The sequence below is a fragment of the Sesamum indicum genome, linkage group LG9 (assembly GCF_000512975.1).
Source record: "Sesamum indicum cultivar Zhongzhi No. 13 linkage group LG9, S_indicum_v1.0, whole genome shotgun sequence".
Classification (NCBI taxonomy): Eukaryota; Viridiplantae; Streptophyta; class Magnoliopsida; order Lamiales; family Pedaliaceae; genus Sesamum; species Sesamum indicum.
The window spans coordinates 3158049-3176362 of NC_026153.1; the positions used below are offsets into that span (position 1 = coordinate 3158049).

At 33.0% G+C, this 18314-nt stretch overlaps 2 protein-coding genes across 2 annotated transcripts in view; both read right to left on the reverse strand.

Moving 5' to 3' along the window:
* Nucleotides 1-2285, reverse strand: part of LOC105170418 (protein PMR5) — a 3600-nt gene extending 1315 nt beyond the window's left edge. Inside the window, exons 1-4 of the mRNA XM_011091175.2 lie at nucleotides 1802-2285; nucleotides 1554-1728; nucleotides 1277-1455; nucleotides 392-550 (exon numbers count right to left, since the gene is read on the reverse strand). Of these exons, the coding sequence (XP_011089477.1) occupies nucleotides 392-550; nucleotides 1277-1455; nucleotides 1554-1728; nucleotides 1802-2133 (845 nt within the window). The 5' untranslated portion in view covers nucleotides 2134-2285. The remainder of the gene's footprint in view (nucleotides 1-391; nucleotides 551-1276; nucleotides 1456-1553; nucleotides 1729-1801) is intronic.
* On the reverse strand, nucleotides 6807-9678 carry LOC105170419 (expansin-A6). Its single transcript, XM_011091176.2, has 3 exons — nucleotides 9456-9678; nucleotides 9050-9368; nucleotides 6807-7465 (listed from the first exon to the last, which is right to left on the reverse strand). The coding sequence occupies exons 1-3, from the start codon at nucleotides 9607-9609 to the stop codon at nucleotides 7156-7158; spliced, it is 783 nt and encodes a 260-aa protein (XP_011089478.1). The 5' UTR covers nucleotides 9610-9678; the 3' UTR covers nucleotides 6807-7155.

Consider the following 18314-nt stretch of genomic DNA (forward strand, 5'->3'; position numbering starts at 1 on the left):
ACATACAAATATTACACCATGGAATATCCATCATATATCTAATTGTGACATCAATTTATAACGCAAAAGTGTCATGTAAGATCCACACAGTCTTCTCATGAAGGATCTTCGACCCTAATATATATCATTAAAGTGTAATAAAAAATCTACACCACTCCCAACCTATTGTGATGGGTCCTCCCTCAGAAGGGCTGCATCCCACTTGTTTTAAAAAAAGCAAAAAGACAGGAGCAATTTGAAACAAGCTGGCACACAACAATAATTTGAGACAGGCTGATAGAGATAGAAAGTACATATAATGCAATTATTCGCACTACATACATACATCCAATAATTTAAGGAATTAAGTAATGAAGAAAAGAAGACGTAGAGGGAGGGAGGAAGAACATACTTGTAATGAGTGGGAGAAATGCCTTGAAAGAAGACTCTGCTCCTGCTGGTGTCGATGTTGGCGTCAATCCATTTGGCCCATGTTCTCAGCCCTCTCTCCAGAGCCACCAATCTGTCCATGTCTTCGTATATACTCCCCTCTGCTTCCATGTAATCCCACCTTCATTTTTAATTACATACCAACTTTAATATTTTCACCAATCATTCTTATTATTATAAAAAAAAAATAAATTATTTCCTACGTTACAAATGAATATGATTGCTGCCAATAACTATCAAATAAATTGACACAAAAATTTAAATTTTAATTATGATGAATTAATATTTTACATCACATTAATTGTGACCAAAATATTTGTTTATGACTGATGTCTTGACCTCATATTTTGGAGCTAAAGGGTAAGCTATATAATGAAAATTAAAATAGATAAAAGGTGCACTTTGAAAAGAAGATTAAAAAAAAAAAAAACAAAGGGCATTTTAGAAAAGAATCATCTGACCTTGTTTGCCTTATTGTGTTCTTCGTTCACGCAACTTGCGACTAATTGCCATATTTTAAACTATATATAGTCTATTTTGCTGGCACTACCTTTAAATGTCCTAATCTTCGTGATAACACTTAGTTTTGTTTTCAACACGTCAACTTAGCAGAGTTTTGTGCTTATTTTGATTTTCACGTAAAATAATTTAAATTTAATGATTTATGCTAAAAGAACAATTAATAGTTATTATACAATCATATTTAATTATTATTATATAAAAAAAATTCACTTTGAATCATAATAATTATTTCCTAGGGCGAATATTAATATCAAGTGGAAATTGTTTCAAAAGAAATAAAAAAAAGGCAGTTAAATATTAGAGAGTGGGAAAAAAAGGTATGTACCCTTGGAGAGATCCTTTGTGAGTCCACCAATGACCGGTGTTGAAGGAAAGAACATCAACGCCCGTCCAAGCATTGGCGTTGCCTCTAATCTCATCCAATCTCAGCACTCTTTTCCCCTGCACCACGTCGATATCCACCAGATACGGAGCCCTGTAAAACGACACCGACACCCCGTATTCCTGCTCCTCCAATTTATTTAATAATTATTATTAAACTAATCAAAATTCAAATTTCCAAAAAAATAAAAAAAAAGGGGTTTGGTGGGTGGGGGGCTGACCAAGAACTTGAAGGTGGAAACAGGGTCTCCTCTCACAAACTGCGTAGGCGACGACGGAGAAATCCCAGCTGATATCATGCAAATCAAGGACTGCCATTGATTCCTTCCCAATGAATCCCCCACAAACATCACACTCTTCCCCCTCATCCTCATCGCAAACTCCCCCCCATTGAACCTGCACCACCCAACCATTATCTCTCATTTCATACATATGGCCGGCGGGGAATAGTTTGAATGATTACTATTACCTTGGGATTTGGCAGTTGGCGGGCTGCCACCGGAACTTAAGGTAGTCGGTGTCGGGTCTGCCGTACATCTGACAGTTGAATTCGGAGTCGATTACCGGACAAGAGTATTGGTAGAGTGGGTAAGTGTCGTCCCGAACCCAACTGCCCATGAAGAGAGCGCAGGAAGTCTGGTTGGTGTGCAGCATTGGGTTTCTGTGCTGCGCATTGTGGCTGTGGTGGTTCCTCAGCCCCACCAGCACCACCGACGACACTCTCTGTTCTAACCAAACAATGCATAAAGCTACGACTGTAAAGTGAAATGGAGATGGAGAAGATGACTTTGGAGAAGCCATGGAGAGAAAGGGAATACTACTACGAATACTACTAAATTATTTTGATGAGGTTCAAAAGGAAGAGAGAGAGAGAGAGAGAGAGAGAGAGAGAGATGTATGTCTGTATGTTGTGTATGGTATATATGGCATATAATGGGCAAAAGGTTTTTTGGTTTTTGGGAAGTTGTTTGTAGTTTTTGTTGCGGTGTGTGCATGTGATGAGATGGTTCACGTGTGTATCAATCCATTCTCATCTTTTGCTCTTTCTGCAAGGGACCATTTGCGTTTAGGTTTCCGAATAGATTAAAAAAGGTCCCTTTTATTCACCGTCAGAATAGGATTCTTCTATTATATAATCATCTTCTTTTCTCCCCAAAACCATACTATATACTAAACCTTCCTATTTTCTATTACACTTTATATTAATCCATCTCACATTTATATACTCAAAGCAAGGATTAATAGTCCAGAGTTACAGAAAGTGATATTTCATTGTCAAGTATATATATGTTTATACACATACATAGTAATAGAAAAGATGGTTTTAGAGGAGTGGGTATGAATGATATATAGTGCAATTCTTGGGACATATTGGGCAGCAACAACCAATGTTTGTATAGTGGTTGGGTGGGTACTACGTAGGGTCGGAAGCAATGCCATTACTGCCTTATTTGTGGATGGCTGTCTGAGATTAACATGTCCATAAACCAAGTGGGAGGACACATTGTGCAACTCCTACCTCAGCCTTTCAATACAATTGAAGTTGACATGTTTTCATTATAATATATTAGTTTTTGCTTGTACACGGTTCTCGTGAGCATATAAAGAAGAATTTTAGTGTAAAATAAGATGAAAAAAAATTATAATAAATATGAAAAAATAAGATGAGAACAACGTGGAGTAGTGGGTGATTAAAAGAAAAAGAATATAATGTGAAATTATTAAAAAATATTAAAATTACTAATTTGACTAATTTTTTTTTAAAAAAATAAAATAAAGGATCAAATTGGGTATTCAAAAATTGGTAAGACAAAAAGTTATCTTTTATAATAATATAGATATATATACACTAAATTTATTATTATTATTTAAAAAATTCAATCTCTTTTTCTAATTAATTAAATTATTGGTCATTGGAGAAATGTGTGGCTACAAGCTAAGAAGTGGGCAGCGCATCAATCAAATAGTATAGAAAAAGAGAAGGTTAATGACAGAAAAATGAAAGTACTAATTTTTAATTATAATAATTATTTTATAAAACTTATCATTAACAAGAATAGCCACAAAAAAAAGGTTAGACGTTGTGACTAAACATATATAGTAATTATTTATATATTACTGTTCATCAAAATTAATAATTTAAAGTTAGTAATGTCACAAAAAATTAATGAGAGAAAGAATATTTTTAAAAAAAATTATAATATTCTGATTTTTACAGCAAAAAAAAAGAAAAAAAAGGAAATGGCGTGAAGAATAAAAAAATATTGTTTTGAGCACTAAAAACCAAAGTCAATGGTGGATTTGGTATTACTGACATCACATGTCTGCAACCGAACATTGTATTGGTGGTATTATGCAGATTGAGGATGTTCTCATTTTGATGGGAGTTGTGTCATATTTATTATTTCCTTGTAATAATTTATTAGTATCTCATAATGGTTCTGCTAATTGAAACTCAATTATTTCTTTGTAATAAATTAGTAGTATCTCATAATGGTTCTGCTAATTGAAACTCAAAACATCACATGCAAACTACACTCAGAGAGTGGGTAGCCCCACTCCCATCCCATGTCAGCTAATCTATAGTCTATGTCACAAGAAAGATTGCACAAGAATTACAAAAATGCCTTTCAGTGAGGCCTCATTTGTATTAAAGATCACGAGTTTCAATTTCACCTTATGTATTGAAATATTGTGTCTATTAAATAATATATATATTATTTTTATTGAATAGTAAGTATTGATTTATTGCTCTTGCTTCATAAAAATAATTACAAAAATGCCTAAGAATTAATAGTGGAGAAATTCACTACAACAAAGAAATATAATATTAATGATAGAAATTAAATGCTAGTTTTAAAAAAAAAACACTATATATATATTCAGTAACAATAATTTTATTTGTTACTATAAATATCATATTATTTTGTCAGGGGTGTCTGCGTTACCTTCTTTCATAATTTAGGGATATAAATGAGACAAAATGCATAGTATCAGGGTGCAAAGTGTATTTAACCCTTTACTTTATATAGTATAATTATGTTTCTTAATTTTCTTATTTTAAATATATTAGTTTAAAAATATGAATGTATTAAATTGGGTATATGGCTAAATAATATAACCGGCGACATACTATAAAAATATAACAGAAAATAAACATCAGTTAATGAGAGCATTCAGAAACTGCGAGCGAGTGGAGACAAATTGCTTCCTTGTTGACACAACATTCTATTTTGTGCCATAGTCGTTGGTGGTGGCTGTAGCTTGGGGGTATGGGCTGCAAGGCCCATAGTACACGACCCCAACGGGAATCCCATCTTCTGCAGGGCCATTTTTACATGAACAAGAGATTCTCGAAAATGAATACGAGGGACTAAAGTGATTATAAATTAACTTTCATTGAAAAATAGTTAGAAAAATTAAACCGAGACAAAAATTATAAATTAAAGATGTTAAAGTCAAAAAATAAATTTGAGAGACTAAAGTGATTATAAACGAAGACTTAAGGGACCAAATATAGTATTTACCCTAATAAAAATATTCAGAAACTTTGTGACGGTCAGATTGTGGATACATCTGTGGTTTAACTAAGCAATCGAAAAAGCATTAGTCACAGATATTTGGACAGCAGGCTTCGAAAAACATCCCTTTACAAAAGCAACGGGGAATTTGGGACAAGTTCCGTCAGAAAATACCATCGAAATCATCCTACCAAAATTTTACCTCCTTAACAACTACGCCTAGAAAATTCCTTACAAAAGTGGCTTGAAATCCCCAATCTCATGATTCCTGGGGACAATCTGATTTCCCACGGAATTGTCTTCTGTACTAAACTCTTGCAACTGTTTGTTCTTTCCATTGCAGTACATCAATTATTTTCTATTTTCTGTCATAAAAAAATTTAATTTCTGACGAATTTCTCCATGGAAATAGAGCATTTTTTGTAGTGAAATCCTTGCATGCAAATGTAGTTTTAATTACTTTCCGGACTCGGAGCTCAATTATAGTTGTACAATTGTTGTTATAACATACAGAAAATTGCACTTGAATTGAATAGCCTTCAAACTTGTTAAACTCATCTAAGTTAATCTTATAGCCGGAACTAAGGACACAAATTATAATTAATTTTATAATTCTAAACAAGATAATCTTATGAAATATTTGCTATTTCTAATAACCCCTCGCGAGTTCTCTCTAATTTTTCAGAAAAAAATAACCCAAATAATTGATGAGATTGAGCAATACTTGTTAAAGCCCAGTTACAGAAAAAGAAACCTCAAAAAATTGGCCCAAATAAATCTCCATGCACCCATGAATTTAATGCTCACAATTAATCAATATTATCTTAATATATATACGTAATGTTGATCGATTATTAAGGCCCAATCCCATTCACAACATCTCAGTCTGCGTCAATGATCAATGCAATGTTGTATAGAAAAAAATATTTTCAATATCTTGGTCAATGAAATGAAACTTATTACAAGATACTATTTTACCCTTCTGAAATGAAGAAATTAATTTGCTATTTTCTTCTTTTTTTTTTCTTTTGGCATATAATCGTTTTATTATTGTTACACTAATTTTGATTATTTTAAATTTCATATATATGGATTCAATTCTGGTGAATAGATTGGGAATATTGTTGGGACAGTTGTCCAAGAAAACTCCGAGCTTTTGAACAATGGTTTCCATACGCAGGTATCCAAAGCATCACATTTCCCCACCTTTTCAACTATTTGATGGAATCCAATGGCCATCGTCAACTTTGATTTTTATGATGAACAATTTGTAGAATCCTATGTCAACAAAATTGCAGATGCTACTATTCACAAATTAAACAAATGAGAAATATCACATATTTGTAGGAATTAATCAGTGTTATGTGACGACTATTATATAACTGTTGTTTTTAAAGACATAATCAAGAATTATGGTGAATGTTTTGACCATAACTATTTTCATGACAGATTTTGATTGACTATGATCAAAATCTAAGTTGGTATTAATTTTGTTTGATCGAGATAAAAAAATATTGATTTTTTGTAATTTTTAAGGTATAATTATTTGTAATGTGGGGAACAATTTATTATTTTTCGTGTTGGGGTTTGGTGGGCTGAGTCTATAGATTTCTATAAATATGTTTGGAATGTTTTATAAAAAGATAACATTTAATATATATTAAAAACACTGAAAATATGTTTTGATTGTTGTTTAACTTTAGAAGAGTGGCATTGGGATTCCTTTTGATTCTTGGTGCTGACAGCTTTAGACTTCTTCTACTCACTCTGTTTGTGGAACAGATGAAGATAAGTTGCAAAGTTACAGTGTTTGCAGATTTTATGCTGTGTAAATTGGGTGATTGCTACTTTTGTCCTCTACCATTCTTTGTTGGTATTATTCTATTGTTTCATGTTGCTTCCAAACCCCTTGAATGCAAAAAGTGATTGAGAGAGGAATTGATGGAATACAAATGAAAACCAATCCATCTCCATTTAATTATAGAGCTATATATAATATAATTAGAGATACACAATTACACACTCCTTAGACAAATCACATACTACTTTATAAGAGTAGTTAAAAACTTAAAATAAGCTGCGGGCTACAGTATTTGGTGCAGCCGCCTCAGCTTTTTCTCCTCATCTACGTACCCCCCACCCCCACCGCTTTGCTCCAATAAGTCAAAAAAGCGAAACCACCACCCCTTCATTCTCCTCTGCAAATCCCCACAAACATACAATTATACCCCCACTAACACAACAACTAGTCTCAAAAATTAAGGTGCGGTAAAATCGCTGAATGACGCGGCAAATTTTTGTTTCAAACCCTGAAGTTCTTTCCCACAAATGTTTGGCCGAATTGCCAGTTGGAGGGGGCGATGTTCCATGAGGTGGAGGTGCGGCGGTCACTGCCTGTCACCCTGAAGGAGAGTGACTGACCAACCAACACGGCGTTTGATTGCCAGTTCTGGCCCCAGTTCCGGCTCATGCTCATCCATCCAGTCCTCGAACCCTTGATGCTCACCCTCACGATGTCCCCCGCGCCCGCGACGTTGGTGATCAGAACCAGGTTGAAGTAGCGGAATCCGTTGATTGTGAACCTTATGCCTCCCTTCTTCCTGCATGGAACCCTGCACCAAAAAGCAAAATCCCACCTCAATTGTCAAAAGTCCATTTAGGCCTTGGGAATTCTCACATTCTCGAGTAACGCGGAGCGGGAATAAAGGATAAGGAGGCAGTACGGCGAGGTCTTTTCACATCTAACAATAACATACGTTGGAGACTGTGGTTACCAACACCTACGGTCTGATGTTTGACTTGTGCCTGGATGAGCGGTGCAGATGTGGCGTAATCATAGTGGCTGAAGTGAACAGGTGACTAAGTGGGCCCTGGTACTAACGAACTCTCACGTGGTATGTTTTGGTCCCAGACATCTTAAATACCCTTGGCACGACGTCGTCTGCCCGGACTTAAATAGCGTTTTGACCGTGCTGCGCTTAACCATGTGCAAGTGCAACTATAACTAATGCGGGCAGTTTTTTGGAATCGCAGTTGCGAAATGTTCACACCCCCAACTACATCTTCCTTTAAAACCCTTGAGAGGTTGAGATGAACTACTTTGACTTGTATCATATTTGAATGCATTCATATATAATTAACGCAGTTTTTCCTCTTTTATAATATAATAAAAATTAAATTATAATTTAAAAGTAAAGCTATGTACCATTTATAAATGATGGAAATTATCTATCAGACTTTAGTAACTAACTAATCTATAAATGACGTAACTATACAATATAATAATATTACACATAATGTTGCACAAGTAGTTGGCTATTTTAAGGAAAAATTCATACTCCAACCAGATTTGGGCAAATGTGTTATACTTTCTATGTAATTTCTCATTTTTTCAAATGGTATATTAATCACACAATAAGTGTATTACACTTGACATATAATTGATTCAAATTTGACCGAGTCGGATTTGGGCTAAAATTTTCGGAATTTGTATGCATTTTTCAAAGTAGAATGTGGGGGAGATATATCACAAACATTTGTGTTTCTACCACCTCAAAGATAAGGTTTCTCAACCAAGAGGACCATGCTGCTTACCAAATGTCCAAATTGTTAAGTAGTGACCACTAACTATTCTAATCAATTTTGTTAAAGACAACCTTAAAATTCTGTAAGTAGTACAAAAGAATAAACAGAGTAGTTAACTTCTTTACATCATCGCTTGTACTATTTGCAGACCTTAAATACTAGGTCCCATATTCTATACTACGAGGTTAATTTATTAATATAAGATGGGTATGGCTTCATGAATATTTTTACTACCAATTGGGTGTAATGAAATAACATAGTCTATAAGGGACAATCTAGTTTTCATAATTCAAGTTCTGTGTTTGAAAGTTTTGAGTTCGAATTGTAGGTGTGCGAGATGAGTGCTTATGTGCAAAAGAAAAACAAAGACAGAAATATAATAACATTTGTCCTATAATGAATTGTATATGATTTCAATGTGGTATGTAAGAGAAGTTTCCTACTGCATGAAGCTACGCTTAATCCTCAAAAAAGAGACGAAAATCGAGAGAAAAGCGCAATAAAGAGAGTAACAAAGCGCCTGACTCGGAGCACAGTGAGGAGAGAAGCACAAAAAAAACAGAGCAAGCGAAGGAAAAACAGAGCACATAGAATGAGGAGAGAAGCTTCACCTGCGGTAAGTAACAGGCACAATGCCAGCGCGGTACTCTGCGATCTTGAGGAACATAGGCATGGCGAGGTCGAAGTGCGGCCTGGGAGGGTTGCACCACCCACCATTGTCGTTGGGCAGAGCGTAGTTCGGCGGGCAGAAGTTGGTGGCCGTGACGAAGATGGAGGGGCTGCCGGCATGGCACCATTGCTTCTCCATAGCACATTTTATCTCAAAGCACGCGCCGCAGCTGAACCCATTGTTGAACAGAGCAGTGCTCAGCGCCGCCGTGTTGACTCCGTAGCCCTGGCTGTACAGGTTCCCGTACCCACAAGCCCCACCTGTAACCACAATGCACTTAAGATTTTCATCATTTATGTTGATTTTGTCTAGTTAATCTGAAGCTAGAGCTTTAACTGGCTACGTACCCATGGTGCCGGAGGCGTCGCTGCCACCGTAGAAGGTGGCGTGGGCGGTCTGCCAACCTCCGCCCGTGTAGACACCGGGAATCCTGGCTTCAGCCGGTGGTTGCAAAACTGAAATAAGGGAAGCAATGCAGACTATTACAGCTAAGAGAGCCATTTTTTCTCACTAGAAACAGGGGAATGGGAGTGGGTGGTGCGAGAGAGAGAGAGAGAAAGGGAGGGAATGAGGAAGAATGGAGGGAAGAGGCGTACTTAAGGAGGGGGGAGTCTCAGTGGCAGCTTCCGTAATTTGAGCAGAACTCCTGTCCTCTTTCGGAAATACGCAAAAGCTTTTGGGTACATGAAGCTCTTTTTGGGAGCGTGGAGTTTACGCTCCAATGCTAGGGCAGTTTTGCAAGCGGGATACTCTGGGTTCCACATGTTGAGTAAAACTTAAATTTTCTATTGCCAGTTGGGTTGACAAAGAATTCCTATTATCTAATTTTATTTTTTCTTTTGGCAAATTTATCATCAATTTCTCCTCTTTTCCAATTTTTTTATTAAAAAAAAAAACCCTCAACAGCATACTTCAACTAAATGATTTGCATGCATAATTGCATATTAGTTTTTCAAACATCAACAAATAATTGAAGCCTCTAAGACCTCTGTTGTTCAGCAGAGAATCAGAATGACATATACTTTTTTCAGCAGGGAATCAGAATGACATATACTTTTGGAATTTAATTAAATAATATATTTGTTTATTTAATTATATTCAATAAATGAAATATATTCTGAAAAATTCTGAATTCTCATGGCATTTCTAATTTTCTGATCAAATTTAGATCCAATTTCCACGAAAAGGCTGCAACGGACATAAACTAAAATAATAAGGGATTTAAATTGCAACCTTCGTAATTCTAGAATTTGGGCACTACCCCTAACATGCAAGACTAAAATTTGTATACTTTATATTTTTCTTATGTATCGAATTTAAAAATATTTAGGCATTTACTTATATTGGAAAAATTATGAAAAATATATAAATTTTATACTCTGAAGTTGTTTCACAATTTTCTTCATCATAGTATTAAAAAAAAATTCCTTTTTAGATGGTTCTAGAAAAAAGGAAAAAAAAATTATACTGAAACAAGGTCTTGTCCTTATTGGAATATATTAATTGGTTATAAATCAAAATTCCAAAACCCCACATCTCTTATATATGGTGTATTACATGCAAGATACATCATTTATGTTTAGTACACTTACTAACTAATCATACTTTCCTTGTAGTGCAATACAAAAAATGTTTGATTATTTCAAAAATATCCTTCTCTTTGTTATAGTGTAAACTCAAACTATTATTATTATTATTTTTTGTTAACTAAAGTCATCTTATTGGATTTCTTGATAATTTTAGAATTACTAAAATATAAAACTTGATGATTGTTATATGTTTATATGATTATTATTTCAATAAATTGAAGAATCGATAAAAACTTAGTCTTCCAATAAGACATGCAAGTGATGGGTAATTTATAAATATTTTTTTAAACGATCCTTTTAAGTGAATTATGTTTTAGGGTATGTCTTGTCTGTTAACGGTGATTAGGGTTGAAACTATTCAAATTCTTTTTCTACCACTGTAAAATAAATTATAATATCTTAATGCTACATAGTCTCGAAACATGTATCTTTAAATTTTTAACCATCATTAGAATTAAGAGGATGCATGGGTGCGTTTATAAACTCTTGTATATATTTTATAAGATGATTGAGAGCTTATAAAATAAAAAAAGTGTCTGGTAAATTTTTTAGAAAAAAATACTTATAAAATCTAAAAATTAGATGTTATGAGTTTACGAGTTTCTTTAAACGAAGTAAAAGAGTTTCCAACTTATTCATAGCATATAATGAATTTTCTCAATTTTGAACATTGCTATTATTAACATCTTCTAAATTTTATAATTTATTTTATTCAAACACTTCAACTGCTTATATCAAAATAAAATCAAACATCTTAGAAATTCTAAAAATATATGAATTTATAAGATATTTTAAATAAATTTGATAAAAGAATCTTCTAAATCTCGTTAAATAAGAAAAGAGAATAAATTAAGGGAAGAAAGAGAGATGAGGTTAGATTGTTGTTGCTTGTGGAATCATCATTACAATTTTTTTCTTATCTTATATGTTTTACTTATCACATTAATTATAAAAACAAAAGAAAAATATTATTTCAATCAAAATTCATTTAATTTAATTTTCTCCAATTTAGAAGAGATGAAATGGGAAACAATTGGAAGGGGATGAGTAGAAGAAACAAGTTTACTTGAAACGAAAGTCTAGCCGTAACAAGCGGCTATCATTCTCTCTCACCCATTTTTTTCTTAAAAAAAGAAAAAGGGGAAAGTGGACCCGAAATGAGGGTATATTTGTTGGTGTTGTGTGGGTTATGAGAAGGATACAAACGCAACCCCACTCGGATACAAGGGGACAAATACCATAATGCACCACTCCAACCCACATCAGGTTAAGAGCCCCGACCCGGTATCCAAAGCTATATGGGCCCCATTTCATTTCCGCAATTAAAGGATACAACCGAATCAGCTTTAACTGCTGCTGGGCTCCACACCTGCACGCATTTCTCGAGCTACACGCGCTCCCCATCATCTCTTTAAACCCCTACCCAATTATTGCAACTTTCCGACCCGCCTTCTTTTTCTTTCCCCAACTAATGTCTCATTTTCATTTGATGCCACGTTACATGTTAGCTTTGTTCCACTGTTTCTATAATTTTATTCAATTAAATGATTTTATCACTTTAAGTTTAAGAACAAAATTACTTAATAAAATGAACTAAGTATGGATTGACCTCAAAGAGTCACCATAGCCAACCTCACGTAGAGCACATCCAACTTGCTATTTGGGCCTGTCTTCACCATCTAAAATTCTTTTAATATTTAAATCAATTCAAACATTATATACTTAACAAGGCACAATAAACCGAAAAGTTATATATCAAAATTGTTAACGTCTATGCTAATGAACCAAACATTAACCATGCGTCGGAGCATGTATGAAATCACATGTTAGAACTGAAAATGAACTAGATATATCAGGTCGTACCTCAACTTGCTGATACTAATCATAGTTGGTTATAATATTTTGAAGGGGCAGACTTGTTATTTTGAGTTTTTTTTTTTAATGAACAACCCCCACCATATAATTTATTTAAATTAAAACAACTATATATATATATTTAAGATATAATTATAGTTTGAGATATATTGTAGAGGGGGAGTCACGTCGTGAACGAGTCTTTGGTATTTTCAACTCTTGCATGTGCATCCCACTTCTCCTTCTCCATAAAGGAATTTAATTTCAGTTTTCTTCTTTTGCGTGGGGGGTAAAAAGGGCAATTAATTACAAGTGGTGGTTTAAATTAAAACAAGTAATTATAAAACAAAGTAGCATGTAATTATGAGATGGAGCATGTGGTTTGTTCATTGTTGTAGTCCCCCTCTTCATAATTAGGGCCTGATTTTTTTTGTTTTAACTTCTAATCATTCATTCCCCTCCCATTGCTTCCTCTTTATTTTGGATTTACTTTTTTTGTCTCTTTTCTTCTTAGAATTATTCAAAAACAAAATTTGTCTCCATCTTCAATTCACGTGCCAATCAAGTCTAGCTTATTCAATTGATCAAATTCACCGATCCATCAATGTCTGAGTATTAATATACTGTAATAATAGTTATTAAAATTTATGATATAATTGTAATCGATTCACTTCAGAAAAAAAAAAGATTTAGGTACTTTGATTACATAATTGTATAATTAATTGTATGATAATCAAATTTCAGAGAATTGATTTTAGGAAAAGTAATTATGGTATTTGGATATATAATTTCATAATTAATTATATTAGAAAGTATAGATTATAATTAAATTCCAAAACCAACCTCATTTTAAAGAAATATTATTTATTGGATGTAACGGGTATCAAATAAAAAAATATTACGGTGGATTAAAAGGAAAAGAATGTAGGTTTTTATTGAAACATGATTTATTATAAAATTTAAAACTATACGTGATTATTGAAAAATAGGTCAAACGACGCAAATATTTGCATTTGCATTCAGAATGCATATTTGATCAACTCAATTGTAGGACTAAACCATCACTCAAAATATTTCATAAAGTGAGACAAACATACTCTGTTATTTCACATATTGGTTCCATTTTTCAAATTAATATTTTTTCGCCCAATATAAAAAACAGTCCTAAGTTTTGCTTTACATAAAATTATTGTATACTTGTTATATATACATTAATTAATAATAAATGCCGACATTACCAAAATATTCAATTTAGAATAGACTTACATACGTATCATATTATTATCCTAAACACACACATTAAAAAAATAAAATAAAACAAAGAAATCAACTTCAACGCGACGTACATATATTATTCCCATCAAATGAGGAAAAAAACACAAGGAAAAGATCAGGAAAAATACAAAGACGATTAATAATCATAGACGACAAACCGTTGACATCTACCTTGTAATTAAAAAATAATAATTTTACAATAAGGTTTTCGAGATACTTAAAATATGTATATATATGGAATTAATTATTTGCTCTTTATTTATTTATTTTTCATATTTAAAAGGGTTTTGATGTACCCATTTAACTGTATATTTGGGGCGTATTCCTTTGTGGGTTTGTTCTATGGTAATTTGTACTGTGTCTTGGATTTCATTTGGCTCTTCATTTTAACTTTTGTGATATGGTATCGTTGTGGGATGGTATCTTTAGTTTCTCTAATCTTTTTTTTTTTTACCGACATTTGAAACCCATGATTTGGCATCATTTTGTCTTTAAATGCAGGAATATTCAAAACTGCATGATTTTTCTTTTATTTTTTTAGATGTGATAATTACATAATTATTTTAATATTTTAATGAATTGAACAATATATTAATTTGATTAATACCTAAATATAATAATTATTTTTTAAAAATAAAAAATAAAAAATTCAAACTCGCATAAAGTAAGATAAATACCTACACATCTGATGAGATTCGAACCCGTAGCCTTAAATTTGTTCATGAGACCTCACTCGTAACAAAGGACCATAAAATGAATGAGAATAAACTCAAATTCACATGAAGTGAAATAAATATCCATACATTTTATGAAACATTAACTCGTGACTTCGAACTAAACTATTACATTGACACGGCATCGATTTGGTTTTGTGGGATTTGATTTTGTTTGATATTCTTTTTCTTCTTAATTTACTATATATTTTTATTTCATTTAATTAACTTTTATTTGTCATCTTCCAGGTTGGACATTGTGATTCTGGTACCAAATGATTAGAAACGTTTGGCCTTTAAATTTAGGGTAGTTTACATGAATCCCTTTTAAATTTAAGTTAAAATTACATAAATATCTCATATCATTTGAAAATTTACAAGCACTCCAACTAAAAGGGTGTTGATGCAAATTAACTCAATGGTGTATTTGTGAAATTTGCCGTCTCATTTACAGGAAATGTACTTGTAATTACAACTACAACATAAAAAAATATTTTTATAATTTTTAAATAATAATAATATTTGTATAACTAAATCTAATTTTAGGATATATCAATATAATTTATCTTAAACTTTATATCGAAGATTACTAACGTCGATCATGCACTAAATAAATAAAACATTCATAGTTTAGTACATATAAAATATAAAATTTCGCTGGACCTTCCAAATAATTGACTTTCCATATTCACTTAAGCAATATTTGCATGTCCTAGGGGAAAATATTTAAATTGTTATTATTATTATTATTTAATTTTTAAATAAATTACATTTACATCTTAATTTGAGGTTAACGAGGTCCAAGTATATAGACCTTCGATGCTCTTTGTAAAATTACAAATAGTCAAATACATTCATTGAAATTATAGTTGTAATTACAAGTACATATCCTATTCACTAGCAAAAGTTTACAAAATACCTCCTACGATTATTTACACTAATACCCCTCAATGGGTGTACATGTAATTTTGTAAAGGATAGGGGTTGTTTGTTTATTTTGAACATAATCTCTTGAGGTGTCAATATAATATTTTTGTATAAGTAATTAATTATCTCCGTAAATCAACTACATCGATATATTACACCCAATAGTAAAGTTATGGTTTCCTAACGCAACGCATCCTAACGGGACGAGTTAGGACCATGTTCGAGCTTAATACGAGCCCATGAACATTAATCCCGACACTTCAGTAAATCAAATTTTAAAAATGAATAATTTCAAGTAATTTAAACACCTTTTCTTCTACTATATACCAATAGCAAATTACAAAAGTAAAAAGAAAATGTAGACTATGACATGCATTCACTTTGTTTGAGTTCAAAAACAGCGACAAGTCGCCTTTATCGGCATGAAATAACGAATTTTCAGGTAGGAACACTTTCCTCTTATTATTGACTTTGAAATACAAAGAATGTAATCATACATATATGGTTTCGTGCAGCATATGACTTTGGGTACTTATAATGACTCAACTAATCATACTTTGCCCAAATTTTTGACCATACTTTTATACTTATTTCCCACCATTTACTGCTTAATCTCCGGACGTCGCAGGTTGACAACATCAGCATGCATGCACCAATTGTTGTAATGGGAATGGATTACTTTAAGGAATGTACGTAGGTACAAGTACGGATCACGCTTGTACGTCCTGCAATTATAGTTGCACCAATTTATGTTTATATCTGAACCAGCCGATTGCAGGCACATGGGGGTTCTTAATTTGTTCCCTAAAAATTAACTTTTTCATTCATTCAAAAATATTTACAGTGTACTCCAGGTATAACCGGGAAAATACAAAAAGCCCACTCTGTAGATTAAGGTACAATCAGACAGCGTGAGAAAAATGTCAAAAGGAGCTTATACATTGTGATATAAATAGATATTAGAAGACCCTTAGGACAAGGTGCTACGCCCTAAAAAATGACTTCATTACGGTGCCTCCAAAGGCTGTAGACCGTGCATGCCAAAGTGAGGAGTCGCGCTTTGCTCTGCACAGAGGAGCCAGTCTTCTCCTTTTTTAGCCATTTGACCGCACCAAGGAGGGTGGAAATACTTCGGCTGATGCCAAGCCATTACCGGATGTGAGACCAATCGTAGTCGTTGAAGGGACATTCAAAGAAAATGTGCTTGTGAGATGAAACATCTATGTGTGATATTTCTTGCTAAGAGTGCTTCATATAAAAAAAAAAAAAAATATGGAGTAAATGGTTGGTACCCTTGTCTCCATTCATGAAGAGTTTCACACACAATTACTCCACATATATATATATATATACATATCATGAGGTCAAGCAAGCAGATATAACCAGTTGAATTTGGTAAGTTTGTCAGGAACAGGAGATTGCAAGGATTGAAGCACATGTGCTGCGGCTCCACCGAACCCATTCCATATTTGTGTCCAGACCATGTGCTTCCGCTTGACTTCTTATGTGAACTGAAACTTTCCATCTCTGCAACACTCCAGATTTTTAAATTATTCTCTTGCAACAAAGTATCACAGCTAGCTAGAGCATATCTCTGCAATATCATAAATCACTTATATAAATACTTATAAATTATCTGTCAATATAATTCTAGTACCAACAAAAAAAATTGAACATACAACCATCTAAAAATTGTCCGTTCTTATTGATTGAACCAACAAACATTAACATTTCTCATCTGGTGGACTCAACCACAATATCATTGTCAATTGATGGGGATCAATAATCAAAAAATAACACTTCAAATCCACCAATATGGCCAAGTTCAATTAAATTGTTCTACCACTTCATTATTAATTATGAGTTTACCTTGATAGTAGTCGTTGATTATTTATTGACTTATGATGTTTATAGTCAATATATTGATTATTATAATTGTAAGTGACTCAAATCCCAAAATACTTATAAATCTTACTTAATTAAAAAAGAAAAAAGAAAACTATTTCAAATCCTTAATATTTACCAAGAAATAAATGTGTTGGCTTTATTGAGTGAACTTCAGAAAACGCTTTAACAACTTTAAGTTATCCAGAGTACTACTAAAGTAGTCATGTAGGTATGAACAATTGACCAAAATTTTAGTTTGACAATTGATTGATATATATGGTACAGATAAACACTGCATTTTTGTTTATGTATTTGGTTGCAAATGTGGTGTGACTGAGTGAGCAACAGTGTGTCGCTTTTGAATAAATAGAGAGCGACATAGACATGGACATGGCCCCTCTAAACACGACTTTTGACTGACATGTACTGCTTGGTTCTCACATTTATTCAAAGCTCTGTTTGTGGAAAAATTTAATATGGCCTGTGCCAGAGGAAACAGGTAAGCCCCCTCCCTATATGCCATTAATTTCCCTAAATTCATACTGTTTCCGGCAACATTTACGAAAATTATTTATTGGCAAAAGTAGTGGAGAATTTAGTGGGACCAAAATAAAACCAATTTTTTTTTTTTTTTGAGGTCTACAATGAAAAATTTTCTTATAGAATGATTCCACCAATCATACTATAAGTATTATGTTATTTATGATGTTAGTATACATCTCATATAGATTTTAGATGAGCAACTTGACTAGTTCATAAATTTTGAGGTTTTCTATTACCACTGAGACGTATTGCGGACAAAATTACGGAACTCTTAAAATTAAAATAGATAATAGCTTGCGCCATAGGCACCACTTTGAGAATTTGAGGGACTAATGATGCCGGACATGTCTAAAATTGGTTACAAACGAGGAGTGTCTTTTTCAGGATAAAATTGTTAGGCTTATGAAGCTAGAATGAG